The 16,795-nt window shown below is 25.7% G+C and overlaps 1 protein-coding gene across 1 annotated transcript in view; it reads right to left on the bottom strand.

Annotated features, from left to right (window-relative positions):
- Nucleotides 1-6,209: 6,209 nt before the first annotated feature.
- Nucleotides 6,210-16,795, bottom strand: part of LOC122859357 — a 44,202-nt gene continuing 33,616 nt past the window's right edge. Inside the window, exons 2-3 of the mRNA XM_044162852.1 lie at nucleotides 9,785-9,822; nucleotides 6,210-8,360 (exon numbers count right to left, since the gene is read on the bottom strand). Of these exons, the coding sequence (XP_044018787.1) occupies nucleotides 7,431-8,360; nucleotides 9,785-9,822 (968 nt within the window). The 3' untranslated portion in view covers nucleotides 6,210-7,430. The remainder of the gene's footprint in view (nucleotides 8,361-9,784; nucleotides 9,823-16,795) is intronic.

Genomic DNA, 16,795 nt, shown 5'->3' on the forward strand with positions numbered 1-16,795 from the left:
AAAAAAGGGGGTTATAACTGAGGGGTAGATTTGCCTCGACAGCCGGTTGATTAGTTACACGAGTACGAGTTGGGCCCACGATGTAAGCACCCTATCTCACTCCCTTCTCATCTTGTTCTCTTTACATTCGATACACACGTCCACGTTTGTTGCATTTTGGTATATACATTAATCCACAACGATAATCGTATGTCAATTCGTACACAGGATAATCATGTTATATTATGCGTAACGCGTGCCAAACCTTTACATCACTTTTATCAAACACCCTTTTACCAACATGTCAAGTTTGTATTTATGTAATTATAATAATTTTTTTTTTATTTAGATTAAAAGTTTAAAATAATTAGTAAAATATTAAATTATTATTACTATTTTATTCATTAGTAAAAAATGATAATTTCATTAATTTTTTTTCTTTTTTTTTGATTGTTGATTTTAGTGTTTCGTGTTATTCTTTTAGACCCCACTTACCACCCTGTTATTTTATTTGGTTGGAAATTTCTTTTGCTTATTTTGAGAGAGGTGGAGAAGAGGAAAGAAAAAAAAAAATAGAACAAGTACGCGCAAGGCCAAAACGATGAAATACAAAAAAAGTATATGTATTTTTGAGGGGTCGCCAAGGAGAGTTGATAAAGAAATAAAGAATTGTGAAAGTTGGCGTTGAACCCAAGTATTAATTCCCATGGGGCCTTATGACTTAAAGTCTCCTTACTCCGTTAATTCTGAACATTAACAAAAGTCTTGCTAAAACTCACCGAGCCAACTTTTACCCAGTCTCTCCTGGGTACTGGTGACTTGTTAATGAAAAAAAAAAAGTAAAAAATTATTTTATAAAAAATAAAAAAAACACACACACACACAATAAGATATTGTCATTTTTTATGGTAATATTAATAAATCATTGAAAAAGATGGCGATTTTAACATTATTTAAATATTTTATAGGCCTGTATATATATTTTTTAAGATTATTATTTTTTTATTTAGATTTTAGAGTTTTATTATCAATTTTTTTTTCTTTTTTTTTTCGAGGATAATGTGCAATATTCCAGGGTAAAAAAAGTCAAGACTCTTAATGCCATAGTGTCGGTATAAACTGCTTTATATCTTTACCTCATACTCTTTGTCATTTTACGAACGAGACCACTCACTTATTCATTCTGACAAGATGAACTTTACGGAGATTTTAATAACGGTCCAACGGACTACGTAAAAAAAAACTTCTTGAAAGACGTGAATATATTTCTTTATGATTTTTTTTTTTCCTTATTTTTCATGTCTTTCTTATTTTAATTTAACTTTTTTTTGTTTTTTTAAAGCAATTCTTCTTTTACAATTAAGCGGCAAAGACAATGACAATCTACTTTGGTTTTAGCTTGATCTCAGTGTACTTGTCTGGATGGTGAATTACTTAATCTTATATATGTATATATAATTAAAAATATATTGAATATACATTATTTTGTAAATTGTAAAGATATAATATTGAAATTACAGTAAGTATTAGTGAATATGTTTATATTTATACAGTAATTGTATAAAATATAGAATATTAGTTGCTAATATAATATAATATAAAAATTCATATAATTTATATACATTGTATTTTCAGTTATATTATTTAATATAAAAGATAAAGTATAATATAAATGTATCATTTAACATTTAATTATCAAAGAAAAACGTAAAAAATAATTTAATGATTATTTTTCAGACAAAATTATATTTTTTTGATTGCTATCTTTTTAATTATAAAAAATAAAATACTTTTGATATATATATGTGGAGTAATAGGAATATATTGGTCTCGTCCAAATCCATCATTCATATATATCATATGCTATACATATTCTTGGAAAAATAATTTTTTTAAATTATTGTTCAGACAAAAATTATATTTCTTTGATTGCTATCTTTTTTTTAATGTAAAAAAAAAGATCATTTCATATGTATCTGGTGTTTGAGGAAGATATTTCCTGGCGTAGACCAAGTGCGTAGTTCACATGGTCTATGCTAGATTATATTTGCCCCAAACATGCTTGAACGTCACAGATAGAAATATCTAACTTTATTAAAATTATAAAATATGCTCAAAACTTAAAAGCTTGGACTTGAACTAGAGCCCACAGGCACTGTAGGCAGGGCTCTTGCCGACTAACCATCAGCTCTCTCGATAAACCATGAACAATAATTACATTCTATCAATAATTCCAAAAAAAATCCAACTGAAATTTAAACAATTCATTGTGTCATTGCATTTACTCTTGATTTTAAAATCGTCTTCATATATATAAAAGATTTTGTTTTTCTATTTTATGTTTAATTGATTAAAAAAATAAAAAAAGTTGATATTAAGTTTCAAAAATTTTAAAATAACTATATTGAATTGTTGTTTACATATTAGTAATATAATTTTATGAATATTTTACTTAAAAATAATTTTTTGACAAACATGACTTGCAAGTCATGGCAAATTATGAAATTGTAAAAAAAAAAATCAAATATAAATTGAAATTAATTTATAAAACTTTTAGGATTATTATACCACCGAGTTGTTTACATAATACAAAACCCAATTTTTATTCATATATATGTTCCCCGATAAATAGTATAGACAACTAATTTGTATATACAAATAAAAAAAAAAAAAAAGCAGTGGTTGCTATCAGCAAAAAAATACTGGAAAAGTAAGAAAGTAATGCTCAAAGAGGTTAGGGGATTATATCGCACGGGCAAGACTTGGTTTTCCACCATATAGCGATTTAACTCGAGCGTCATCCCCAGGGAAAAGTGTCTTGCTTGTTCTCTCTCACCCCGTCTATAATATTTTGCACTTCTTCGTACACTTCTTCTCTCACCTTGTCATCTTTTTAAATATTTCAAAAATAAATAAATAACATCGATGTTCACACGAATTATTTCCTCATACAAATATTTAACTTGATCAAAAAAAAATGAGTTTCATTAAATGTATACGTGTCAAAAATTAACGAGATATTATTAAAAAACCTACAAGTTTGATGACCCGATGACTAGATCTACTCTTCAAGTTATCAATGCTTCATCTCTCTCTCAAAGTTGTATTGCCCTGCAGATCCAACTACGATTGCTTTCACGTCAAGAATGCATAAGCAGGATGCCCTTCGTTGATTCGCAACGTTGAAGCTTGTCTTGGTGAAATTACCACCCCCTTTGAGACACCACCTTCTACAAGGTGACAATATTTCAACGTGAAATATCCTACAAATAATAAAAAAATAAAATTACACGATTCATATACAAATATAAAATAAAAATAAACAAAAATAATTGTGATTGATGGTTTTATTTATTTTTTTTTCAAGTATTCAAATCCCGTATGTTTTAACTGATGCCTATTTAATGATTCATAATCTGTCGGTTTGTATCATTTTTCCTATCCTCTTGATTTACCTGGTTATCACGCATAATTTTCACGGTAACGCCCTTCATAATAATTTGGTGTTGTGCGTGATTGGCACGCTTGACTCTCTCGACAATCATTCGAATGTCACACACACATAACGCTACAATTGTCACCGATTATTGTGACTGAATTGTGAGAAAAGCGAATAAGCATTGGAAGGGTGATATGTATGTGTGTTAGAGACAGAATGAGAGATGAAGAGAGAGAGATGCTGGGGGACAACAAGCAGGTCCCGTAGGCACAGCAATTCTGACGTGTGACGGGATTTCTGTTCCTGAGAGACACCTCATTCAATTAGTCACTCAGTTACTCGCATCACATCATATTTACCAGGCCACATCCCTTGTGGCAGAAGAATTTGCTTACAACGATCTACCCAAAATATTTTAATCATTTAAATATATAAATTTACAAAACTTTAAACAAATAATATGCATTTGTCACTGATTTAACAAACTTCATTATGACATATAAATATTTTTTAAAAATAAATTACGTTATTTTAGTATATGCAAGTAAATTTATTCATAAAATTTTATAAAGTAATAATAAAAAGCTTTGATATTAATTAAAATAAAAAAATATTTTAAGTTTACAGGGTCATCATTGAGACATAGAGGTATTCATATATATATATTTGGAATATGAAACACGGTTAAATTTACGTCGATGGAAACTCACATTCACAAACTGAAGGGCCAAAACTGCTGGCTTTGCGGAATTACTCGTCGGGTACATCCCACGGGGCCGAACTTGTCCACGACAATTTCAAACTTATTTTAACATTCATATAAGCCCCATCCACCCTTGCTTGCTCTATTCCTTTTTGAACTATATCTCCACCTACAGAAATGCCTTTTGCAATTCAGTATACATGTATGCCTCTTCAAGGAATACGTGTCTCTCCTTCCAATAAATGTGAATAAATGAGAAACACATTGTTGATGTAAGGGCGTGTAAGCATAAGGGTTGACCTGGATTTACATAAGATTATCTTGCCACAGTCTTTCAACTTTGCTTGGACATTTTGTATTTTCTAATGTCATTAATGTCAACAAAAATCTCTGATCAAATAACATCACCCTTTATTAAAATAATAATAATCATTTTCATAAATAAAACATGTATGAATTATAATTTATTTTATAATGTTAAAAAAGAAAATCTTTCTCAATACAAAAATGTATATAAATTATTTTTACTTATTATGTATTACATCATAAAAAACTTTTATTTTTTTTTTTTCTTGTTTTCATTTTTTAAGTTGGAAACTTAAATATGGGCGGAATTCAATTTTCCAACGTACAGCATCGCTACTTTGTGTTTAACACTAAAATGAGTCGAAAAGATTTACACATGGGTTTGAGACACCTACCCCTTGAGAATCTTAAATTTCATACTTTCAAGTCACCCCTTATATCAGTTGCGTTATGCATTTTGTATTCATGGTTTAAATAAAAATTTTCTTGAAGAAAAATAATAAAGATTATAAATTGAAATGAAGTCGGAATTATTATTGAATATATCATGAATATTATCTTTGAAAAAACAGCTATAGAAAAGCTCAAAAAGCGATGCCATTGAGATCAAAAAAATGAGATTTAAAATCTTTATTTGTCGGATGTTTTTAATGGGCTATTTTTTACGAAGATAATATTTGACTGTTGGTGGAATCACAAAGCTCCCAATTTACCATATACATTTTTTTATCAGTGCAGACAATGATGGTATTTATTTTATCTTCAGCTGTTTTATCTTGGTAATGGAGTTAACAAGGTAAACAGCTATTGGTAAAATAGAACTCGATTAGAATGAGTACCTAAACTAGTTTCAAATTTTATTAACGGTTGGTTCTTTCATCCACAGTTACCTGTTAATTGTAATAGTTGACTATCAGTTAGTTTAGCAATTAATTTAATGATTGATAAAGGGTTAATCCTTAGTCTGTTAACTGAGGTATCAAATTTCTTGGCTGTTAGTTAACTGTGGACGAAAAAACCAGCTTAAATGAAATTTATCATTAGCTATTTTGCCACTCCACTTCATTTCTCCACTTCTCCACTCTGCTTCAGTGAAGAGAAGAAGACTGTTTTAGTTGATACATCACTTGGAAATTCAGATGATATTTTTCAAGACTATGACATTTTTAAACAAACGGTGTAACAGAACAGTATTATCAAAAATTTTATCAAAAACAAAGATGCTGAAGATGGTGGATTAACTGTTATCTTCACAGCAACAATACCAGTTGTTGAAAATTTTGATAGATACATATGAGTACATCGTCCAGCTCGGTAGCATTGGTAAACCATCTGATGAAAGAATTCGACAAACTATTCAGTTTTTATATTTAAAATAAATTGATAAACGTAGAGAACAAAAACTAGGACTTTTTTTTTAAATAAGAACGATATCATGTCATCTCATCGCTATAAAAAAATGTGTTACGGATGATAAGAAGTTCATCAAATCCATAGATTTTTTTACAATACTTTTAACTCACAAAAAAAATACTCAAATAGTATAATTATTTATCAACAATTTTTTATAAATCATTTAAATATTTTAGATTATTTTAAATTTAAAAATTGATAAGGAAAAACATGGCTAAAAATATTTGAATATTATATCAATCCTTGAAGAAGCTGTAATGATTCCTGGTGATTTTTCGACAGCAACAATGGTGTTTATTTTCTATACTATTATAAAATACAATTCAATGACATACAGGATGTTAAGAAAATTGAATCTCCTTTCACTTCTTTTAGAATATTTTTTATTTTGTCTCAATAATAATATTTTTCTTTTCAATTTTATTAACCAATTAATTGCTGTAACAATACATGTTTAAATTTATTATATAAAAAATCAAATAATAAAAAAATCTATACTACATAAACATAAATGAAGATTGTTTATTTTTTTTAAGCAATTTAACAAGTCAAGGACAGTGATAGAGAATTCGAAAAACAGGATGTAAAAGGTATATATTGTTTTATCAGCAATACAATACAGCTAGTACCACTAATAAAAAGAAATAATATAAAAAAGAAATTAAGATTAAGACGAAACAAATAAAGAAAAAAATTTTACGATAAGTATTCACACAAATATTCAATATCCTTGAAGATACCATATTATTATAAATTTATAATGATAGTTATTATTATATTTATTTATAAGTAAAAGATGACAAAAATATATTCAAGCTGAAAATTTTACAAGTAATCAAATTAAAATTAAATGACGTGTTGAAGTCTATTGTCCAAATTAACAACAATAAACTTAACAAATTTTCAAAGTGCAAATTGCAATGAATTAAAATCTTTTTTCATTTTTTTTTTTTTTTTATATTTTATCATGATTTTAACGTGAATGTTTTGATAGCCAATTGACAAAATGATTAGTGTTTTTTTACTTGTAAAAATCGTAAATTAGAATTTGTAAATTATTTGTCTTGTTTAAAAATTTTTGAATAATAAAAAATTAAAAAAATGAAAAGAAATTAAATTTTTTTAAATGAATTCACACTAATGATCAGTAAAAAATATTAAAATATAATAATTAAATTATAATTTTAAATTTCTATAATATTGAAAGTTACAAAAAATTTTACTTTAATAATTAAAAAACTATAACTTAAAAAAAAATTCACAATTAGTGACTACTGTAAAAAAAAAAAAAAAATGTTAAATTTATTATATCTTCACATGACTTTTTGCCTGCAAGTTTTTTCTATATATAATTAATCATAATTTAAATGAAATCATTCACCCACAGTATTCAGAATTTGAAAAATAAAATAAAATAATTGAAAAAAAAAAAAAAAAAAAAAAAAAGAAAATTACGTTTCAGACTTTGGTTCTGATCTGTCGAGGCCAGATTTTGCATATGGGAAATAATCCCGAAGTACTTTCGTATACTCGATATAATACACTATTAGCACACTTCAATAACATCATCGATTATCCATCGAAATAAATTCAGCTTAAGGCAAGCAGTGGCTCAATAGTCATGCGATATTTTCTGGCTTTTTCTTCATGATATTTTTTCATATTTTGAAGCTTTCTTTTAGCTTGACTAACTTTTTTAGTTGGTACATCTGATGTTGTTGTTGTTGTTGTTTTTATTGTTGTAACACCATTGATATTTTCATTTTCTTGATCTTCAAGCATTTTTAATGTTTCAATAATATTTCTAGGTTCATTAGCATGTCTCTGTGTTCCATTTCTATTAGCATAAACAACTGATAAATGAGAAAAACTTGATTTTGGTGGTGCAGTTATATCAGCAAAATCCCGAAAATTTGCAAAAAAATCACCACCACGAATTGGTTGTGGTTTTGGATTTTTATAATAATTTGAACGACCTCTTGCATTATTACCATTATTATAATAAGGATTATACAATGTTTCAACAACCGAATATTCATCATTTTCTTTTTCTTCTGGATAATATGTACCACCACGAATAACACCAAAATTACCAGAACCAAGTAATGGATGTTGTGTATTTTTAACTGTTGATGATGATGCTACTGGTTGATATGCACTACGTTCACGTTGAAAATATCCAAGAAAACGATTTGGCCGATAACGTTGTTGTTGTTGCTGTTGTTGTTGATCATTGTATGGTGGTAATTTATGATTTGTAAATATATCAGCAAATGATGGAAAGAAATTTTGACTATCAGTAACTGGATTTACTTTGTCTTCTTCAGCAATGACAACTGATTTTTGTGCTTCAATTGGAACTCTTGCTGTTACATGTGGATCAATTTCAGATGGAATTATTTCTTTTGGTTCTTGATGTACACTTTCAGCTCCATCAGGTTCCATGTACATATCAGAATCATCAGATTCATCATAATCATGTTCATGATTATGTGTTTCTGATGCAGCTGCTACAGAATCCTACAAGAAAAAAAAAAAATTATTTAAATCGATTTTTACAGCTCAAAAATTCTACCTGGTTAAAAAAAAAAAATTACAAAAACTACTGAATTTTATTATTTAAAACTGTTACAGCATAAATGCCTGTTTGTTTTTTGAAAAAAAAAAAATGCATAATATAGCTACTAAGTCTTACATAGTGTTCACAAATGAAAAAAAAAAAAAAATTTACTAAGACCTTTCGGGCAAAATGGCATACACGCGCGCTTTCAACTACAAGGCTTGGGGATCAGTTGCAACATAAAGAGACACGCCAAGCATTGTTATGAATATGTCAAACAACAAGGACCCCCCATTCAGTCTATTAACAACATAACGCCATCCTCTGCGGGCACACAATTCCTTGCTCCCGTATTCAAATTATCAGTTTCATTTCTTGCTACAATAAATTGTGAAATTTTTTTTACATATTTTATTTTTTTTTTTTCTAGAGCACTAAATGATTTAAATTGTTTGCAAATTTTTGTTATCTAACTCTTGGTGTTATGCTTCTTTATATCACTTTATTTATACTTATTTAAATTTTTTTTTTAATTTTATTATTTCATAATAATACGAGGCTATATGTGTTGAAAAATGATCATGATTTAATTATGAAAATATTTTTTAGAGCTGAATTGAGATTAATTATATGAAGGAAAATTATCAAATGAAACAAATGAAGAAAGACATTTTATTATGATATTATAAAGTGAAAAAATTAAAAATTGATCGTATTATAATTATGATATTAAATTGGACGTGTTTATGCACATTCAACTGTGTCGTGTTATTTCAAGCATAAATGTCATAAGCTTAAATGATTTATGAATTAAGGGCAATCAACAATCATGTCAAAATTAAATGATATAGATTAAAATCAATTTTGTATAAATATTGAATTATAAATTAACATATTGTTAACAATATACTAAAAAAATTTGCAACAACATATTGATTATCAAATTTTATCAATTTTACTTTATTCATTCATGAAAATTATATCCAATTAATCGGGCTGGTTAACATATTACAATTGGAATTTTTTTTGTGAAGTGACTGACTTTTTTTTAAGCTAATAATGAATTATAATAATCAAGTTAAATATCAAACAATTGGATCTAAATATCAACTGGTATTTATATGTATAAATGAGTATAAATAGAAAAATATTTTGTTAATTCAAGTCACGCAGGATACATTAAAAACACATTACCATGAGGATAATATTAATCTGATAATAATATACAATCATATTGCTCAGTTTGTGTGAAAATGTTTTTTTTTTTAGTTTATTTTTTTATGAGATTTAAAATGTTGATATTGCAGTGATGAACAAAAGCATGGTGATGTTAACAATCTCTTGTCATAATTATTAATATTTATTTTATTATATTTTTTCTCACCTCATTACTGGATTCATCAGTGATTACTGGTGCTCCATCTGTAACAGAAAATTAAATGTATAATTGTTGATTAATCTTGTTTTATTTTTATATTATATTAATTTGTTTTTGATTAAATACAAAGACGAGTTTACAACTACACAATTTATCAAAATCTTCAAGATCATAAATGAGAAAATATTTGCATGTAATGGCTAACAAGCTTGGATTTATCAGACACAGTCTACATCAGGGCTAGTAAAAATACCAGTTGATGCATTTCAAGGACAACTTGACTGCAATTATCGTTAAAAAAAAATTAAAACCTCCAGTTAAAACCGGAACCGAAAAAAAATAAAAAAACAAAACAAAGTGTTCAAGCTCTGGAACGAAAAATAATATTTCATGGAATTTATCACACTGATTTAATTAAATATTTCATCTGTTAAATAATAGTGTTTATCTTTAAATTTTTTCCATCGAAAAATTGAGGGGTTATTCATAATGAATTTTGGTGACATAATGATTTAATTTTAAATAAAATTGACGATGATTTAAATGATTTAAATCTGATTTAAAATATTAGTGGTTTAATATATAATTATATTATTATTGACAACACTTTTAGGGACATTTCCAAATATATTTTCAACAATCAATGTATTTTTTATATTTATTTATATATTTATTTATGAAAAATTATTTAAAACTTTTTAAATGATTTTTACACGACATAAGTGTTTGACAATACATAACTAAAAATATCTACATACATAATTGAAGCGCAATTTGTGATTTAATTGATTTAATTTAAATCAAATTTACTTGTAATTTCACGTGATTTATGCTTGATTCAAAAATATTTGACACCGTGATTTTTATTATGATCAGCCCCTTTATACAAAGTACTTTTATAACTTAAAGTCAGTAATAATCGAGGAAAGTTTAAATTTAATAAAAAAAAGCTTGATATATCGGAAGTTGTTTGTATACTCTTTTTCACTAGAACGTAACGAGGCTAACACTTAAATACTGATAAGAAACATGGATATTAAATACAAATTGTATCAACGGGTGTTTTAACTGAATAAAAAAAAAAATATATATATATATACATGAAGTTTTTCATATTTGTTAACGAAATTAATGGATAATTGACTTTCTCCATGTGTATAAAACTTGAGCAACAAAAGAAGAAGAAAACATATTGACTGCAGTGTGCAATGTAATTAATTTAAACACGGCGAGAGTAATTTTACAACTAATTAATAACTGGAAGACAGATTCATGTGTTCCTTAAAAAAACAAACTATGTCTCACTCACTCTTTTTTCTCTCTTTGTTTTTTTGTTGCTAACGAAATTCAACAGAAAGAAATTCATATGAAAGTAAGTGAGAAAAAAACAATGACCAATCAAATATCTGGAAGACCAATGATGTTTGTCGTTTTTGTAATAGAAAATTTTTTTAAATTATCATCAAAAGGGTTTGATGGATAAAATTAACAGAGATTACTGAATTTTTTGGTCTAGAAATAATAATTGTTCCAGAAGCTAGCTCAAATTATCATGGACATTATTAATTATTAATAATAATCAATAGTTTATATCATGATTAGTAATAATTAAAAACAAAAGATAAATAAATAATAATCAATATCAATTATTGGTTATTATTTATAATAATTGCGAGTAAAAAATAATAAATATTTTTCATTATATAATTATAATAAAAGCTAAATTACTAGTACGAAACAAAGGAAAATTAAATAAATGGATTATTTAGGTTAATCATTTGCAATAATTAATATAATTATTATAATTTTTCAAACGTGTATATAAATAGCTGTTGATATTTTTATTGTTATGTTATTGTCAAAGTTTAAATAATAATAAACGCATTATCCAAGGTAAGCAATTACAATTATTTTATTTAAAAAAAATATATATATATATTTTATTTAAAATTTTCAAATAATCAATGTTTCAGATGATGAAAAATTTGTTGATGCTGATGATAATAATATTGGAACTTAATTTGATATTTTTTGTCAGTTCATTACCAACAAATTATGATGAAAATTATACTAATAAAATAAGTCGTGCTAAAAGATCATGCAGTGATAGATTCGGATGCAAAAAGGGTCAATGTTGGGCAGGATGTTGGGGTATCTTACATGGGTGGTGCTATACACTACATCCAAATTCATCGGATTACGTTGACGTTCCAGCACTTTGTAGCCAGGTCACATGCGATCCATGTTTCTTATGTTACGACGATTGCCGAATACAGATTGGTTAACTGATTGCCGGTGGTCTGCGACAGTGAACTAAAATTATAATTATAATTTGTTATCATTCGTTATCTTGTATAGATATTAATTTTTTTAATATCAATATGAATATTTGTAGTAGATCTATATGTGTATAATAAAAAGGTATAAAAAGATGATTTTGAATTTTAAATTATTTCTAGCCCCTCACGCTTTCTCTCTCTCTCTCTCTCTCTCTTTCTCTTTCTCTCAGTCATTCATTATTTGATAAACAAGTATAGGATTAAGGGATTAATTTATTTTTAATAATTTTCTAAATTTATTGTGAATTGAATTTTAAAATACATCAGTTATATGTATAGTATTAAAAAACTATGAAAAACATAAAACGTAAATTATATTGATTAATTTAATTTATGTTTTTATTAAAATACATATAAAAATTATACAAAATTCACTCATATCAATAACAGAGATTAATAAAGAAATAAAGCAACAAAATTATAATATATTTTTAAATTCAAATGATGAATCTATTAATTGATATATATAATCAATAAAAAAAATATGTCAATCAATTTTATTTTTTTTGTTGAAACAAGCGTACCAAGTTTATAATAACCGTCTTTTATTAAATATATTTTCTGTAGGTACCACTCTTCAATGAAAACTTATCTCTTTTTCCTAATGTAACATTCGCTATTTGTACTATTCATACTATAAAACGTACTATCCATACCATGGTAAGTTACGGTAATTTTATGACCGGATATGATCAACAGCGCAGACGAAGGAGCGGTACTAGTATATATATATATAAAAAAAAAAGAAAATAAAAAAAAGTTGAATGGCTCTAGGGCAATTTCGTTTGTTGAAATATATCTTGTACCATGTAGTTTACGGAAGAAATTATCACCAAGCCCTGCAGGCATCTGTAAGGTTTGAGAGAAATTTTTTTTTTAATTTCATATTTATTTTACAAAAATATTCAATTGATTTGGAAGAGTATGCTTCTTTTACGTCAGAGGAAAAATAATCGTGATTCGATAAGTAAATAAATAGATAGAATTTAACAGCTCAGACATGACTAGATATTTATCAACATATTTCAGCAATATATAAGTTTATTTCGAGGGTTGATCATAATAGAGATTATTCTCCTTCGTCTGCGCTGTAGATCATGTCCGGTCATAAAATTACCGTAACTTACCATGGTACGGATAGTACGTTTTATAGTATGAATAGTACAAATAGCGAATGTTACTTTAGGAAAAAGAGATAAGTTTTCATTGAAGAGTGGTACCTACAGAAAATATATTTAATAAAAGACGGTTATTATAAACTTGGTACGCCTGTTTTAACAAAAAAAATAAAATTGATTGACATATTTTTTTTATTGATTATATATATCAATTAATAGATTCATCATTTGAATTTAAAAATATATTATAATTTTGTTGCTTTATTTCTTTATTTATATCTGTTATTGATATAATACTGAATAATATATAAATTTGTCTTGATAAAATATGAATCTTGAATATTGTATCTTATATTTTATTGTATTATTTATTATTACTATAAATTATATAAATAATTTAACATTTATACTTATAATATTATTATTTAGTATTTTATTTGAATTTATTCAAACTAGAACAGTAAATTTAAGTATATCTGAAATATAGACCTATATAAATTAAATGTAAATTTGAAATAATCTAGTTGAATTTCAAATAAAACTTATCAATATATTATATTTATATATATATATGTACATATTTATATATTTTACGTCTTGTATTATGTTTTTGATAAACCTGATTTTATATAACTGCAATACCACATAACTATGATTATTATATATATATAATATAGTACATCGTATTATTACACTAAGTATAATATTATGAATCTATGAGTTTATTCTATAAATAAATATACAAATATATGATGTATCAGTTTATTAATTTGAGTATGTACCGAAGATAAATTACTTTGTAGATTAAATATTATTTAATTATATGAATAAGACTGAGAGTCTTAATCTTAAAAAAGAGATCTTGACTATTTTAAATACATCAGTGTCTTGGTCTTAAGATACTGTCGGTATAGATATGAGTGAATTTTGTATAATTTTTATATGTATTTCAATAAAAACATAAATTAAATTAATCAATATAATTTACGTTTTATGTTTTTCATAGTTTTTTAATACTATACATATAACTGATGTATTTTAAAATTCAATTCACAATAAATTCAGAAAATTATTAAAAATAAATTAATCCTTTAATCCTATATACTTGTTTACTAAATAATGAATGACTGAGAGAAAGAGAGAGAGAGAAAGCGTGAGGGGCTAGAAATAATTTAAAATTCAAAATCATTTTTTTATACCTTTTTATTATACACATATAGATCTACTACAAATATTCATATTGATATTAAAAAAATTAATATCTATACAAGATAACGAATGATAACAAATTATAATTATAATTTTAGTTCACTGCCGCAGACCACCGGCAATCAGTCAATCACCATCGGCAATCTTCGTAACATAAGAAACATGGATCGCATTTGTCCTGTTCACAATATGCTGGAATTTCAACGTAACTCGATTCATTTGTACGTTGTGTATAGCACCACCCATGTAAGATACCCCAACATCCTGCCCAACATCGACCACCTAAGCATCCGGCTCTATCACTGCATGATCTTTTAGCACGACTTATTTTATTAGTAAAATTTTCATCATAATTTGTTGGTAATGAACTGACAAAAAATATCAAATTAAGTTCCAATATTATTATCATCAGCATCAACAAATTTTTCATCATCTGAAACATTGATTATTTGAAAATTTTAAATAAAATATATATATATATATATTTTTTTTAAATAAAATAATTGTAATTGCTTACCTTGGATAATGCGTTTATTATTATTTAAACTTTGACAATAACATAACAATAAAAATATCAACAGCTATTTATATACACGTTTGAAAAATTATAATAGATATATAAATTATTGCAAATGATTAACCTAAATAATCCATTTATTTAATTTTCCTTTGTTTCGTAATTAGTAATTTAGCTTTAATTATAATTATATAATGAAAAATATTTATTATTTTTTACTCGCAATTATTATAAATAATAACCAATAATTGATATTGATTATTATTTATTTATCTTTTGTTTTTAATTATTACTAATTATGATATAAACTATTGATTATTATTAATAATTAATAATGTCCATGATAATTTGAGCTAGCTTCTGGAACAATTATTATTTCTAGACCAAAAAATTCAGTAATCTCTGTTAATTTTATCCATCAAACCCTTTTGATGATAATTTAAAAAAATTTTCTATTACAAAAACGACAAACATCATTGGTCTTCCAGATATTTGATTGGTCATTGTTTTTTTCTCACTTACTTTCATATGAATTTCTTTCTGTTGAATTTCGTTAGCAACAAAAAAACAAAGAGAGAAAAAAGAGTGAGTGAGACATAGTTTGTTTTTTTAAGGAACACATGAATCTGTCTTCCAGTTATTAATTAGTTGTAACATTAAATTAATTACATTGCACACTGCAGTCAATATATTTTCTTCTTCTTTTGTTGCTCAAGTTTTATTTATATGGAGAAAGTCAATTATCCATTAATTTCGTTAACAAATATGAAAAAAATTTATGTATATTTTTTTTTCTTTTTTTATTCAGTTAAAACACCCGTTGATACAATTTGTATTTAATATCCATGTTTCTTATCAGTATTTAAGTGTTAGCCTCGTTACGTTTCAGTGAAAAAGAGTATATACAAACAACTTCCGATATATCAAGCTTTTTTTATTAAATTTAAACTTTCCTCGATTATTACTGACTTTAAGTTATGAAAGTACGTGTCATATCGTAAAGGATCTCTGGTTAATACTGTAAAAGATCAATGTGAAAAGATAAATATAATAAAAAATTGGACAATTGATTAATTTCGTATTTACGTTTCTCTAATTTTTCTAACACGATTTTATCTGAAGAAGTGTTGAAGTCAAAACTGTCGTAATTAATTTCTCAATTATTGCTTCAAGTTTTATTTCAAGCTGTTGAGTAAAATAAAAATGTTTTTTATTTTGCAATATGCATTTTTTAGAAAAAGAAATGATAAAAATTCTGTCGAAAAATATTTTTGAAATCCAAAAAAAAACAATGTAATTTGTCATAAATATTTTTGTTAATAATACATTAATTTTATTTACAAAAAAAGCGATAATTTTTGTATAAAAAATTTGTCAATAACATGTGAAATAAATTTAATAAATAAATTTGTAATTGAGACGTGATAATAGGACTTAAATTGATCCGTTTTTTATTTATTTGTCATTCGTATAATAATGTTTCAACAGTATATTGATTTGTTTAATATAAAAAAAACATAATTGCATTTCTACGACATAATTCAACAATAATTTAGACTGGATTCTTGTGTGAGTACTGTTCCAGTATGTATTTCATCTTACCTCTATCAATTTATAATCTCAATGTAAACAAGGAAGTTATTTTTTTGAATTGATTTGCACAAACTGCTTCTTATTGATTTATCCAATTTTTTTTTTTATCTATGATTTAGATTGAAATACAGTAAATTGAAGAAAAATATATATGTTGTGAATTTGCTCATGACATACTTCCTGCTGTGTAGATACTCTTTAATTTATTTGATAGACATCAAAAGCTACTGGGCAAAATCCA

This window comes from Aphidius gifuensis, linkage group LG6, assembly GCF_014905175.1.
Source record: "Aphidius gifuensis isolate YNYX2018 linkage group LG6, ASM1490517v1, whole genome shotgun sequence".
NCBI classification, from domain to species: domain Eukaryota; kingdom Metazoa; phylum Arthropoda; class Insecta; order Hymenoptera; family Braconidae; genus Aphidius; species Aphidius gifuensis.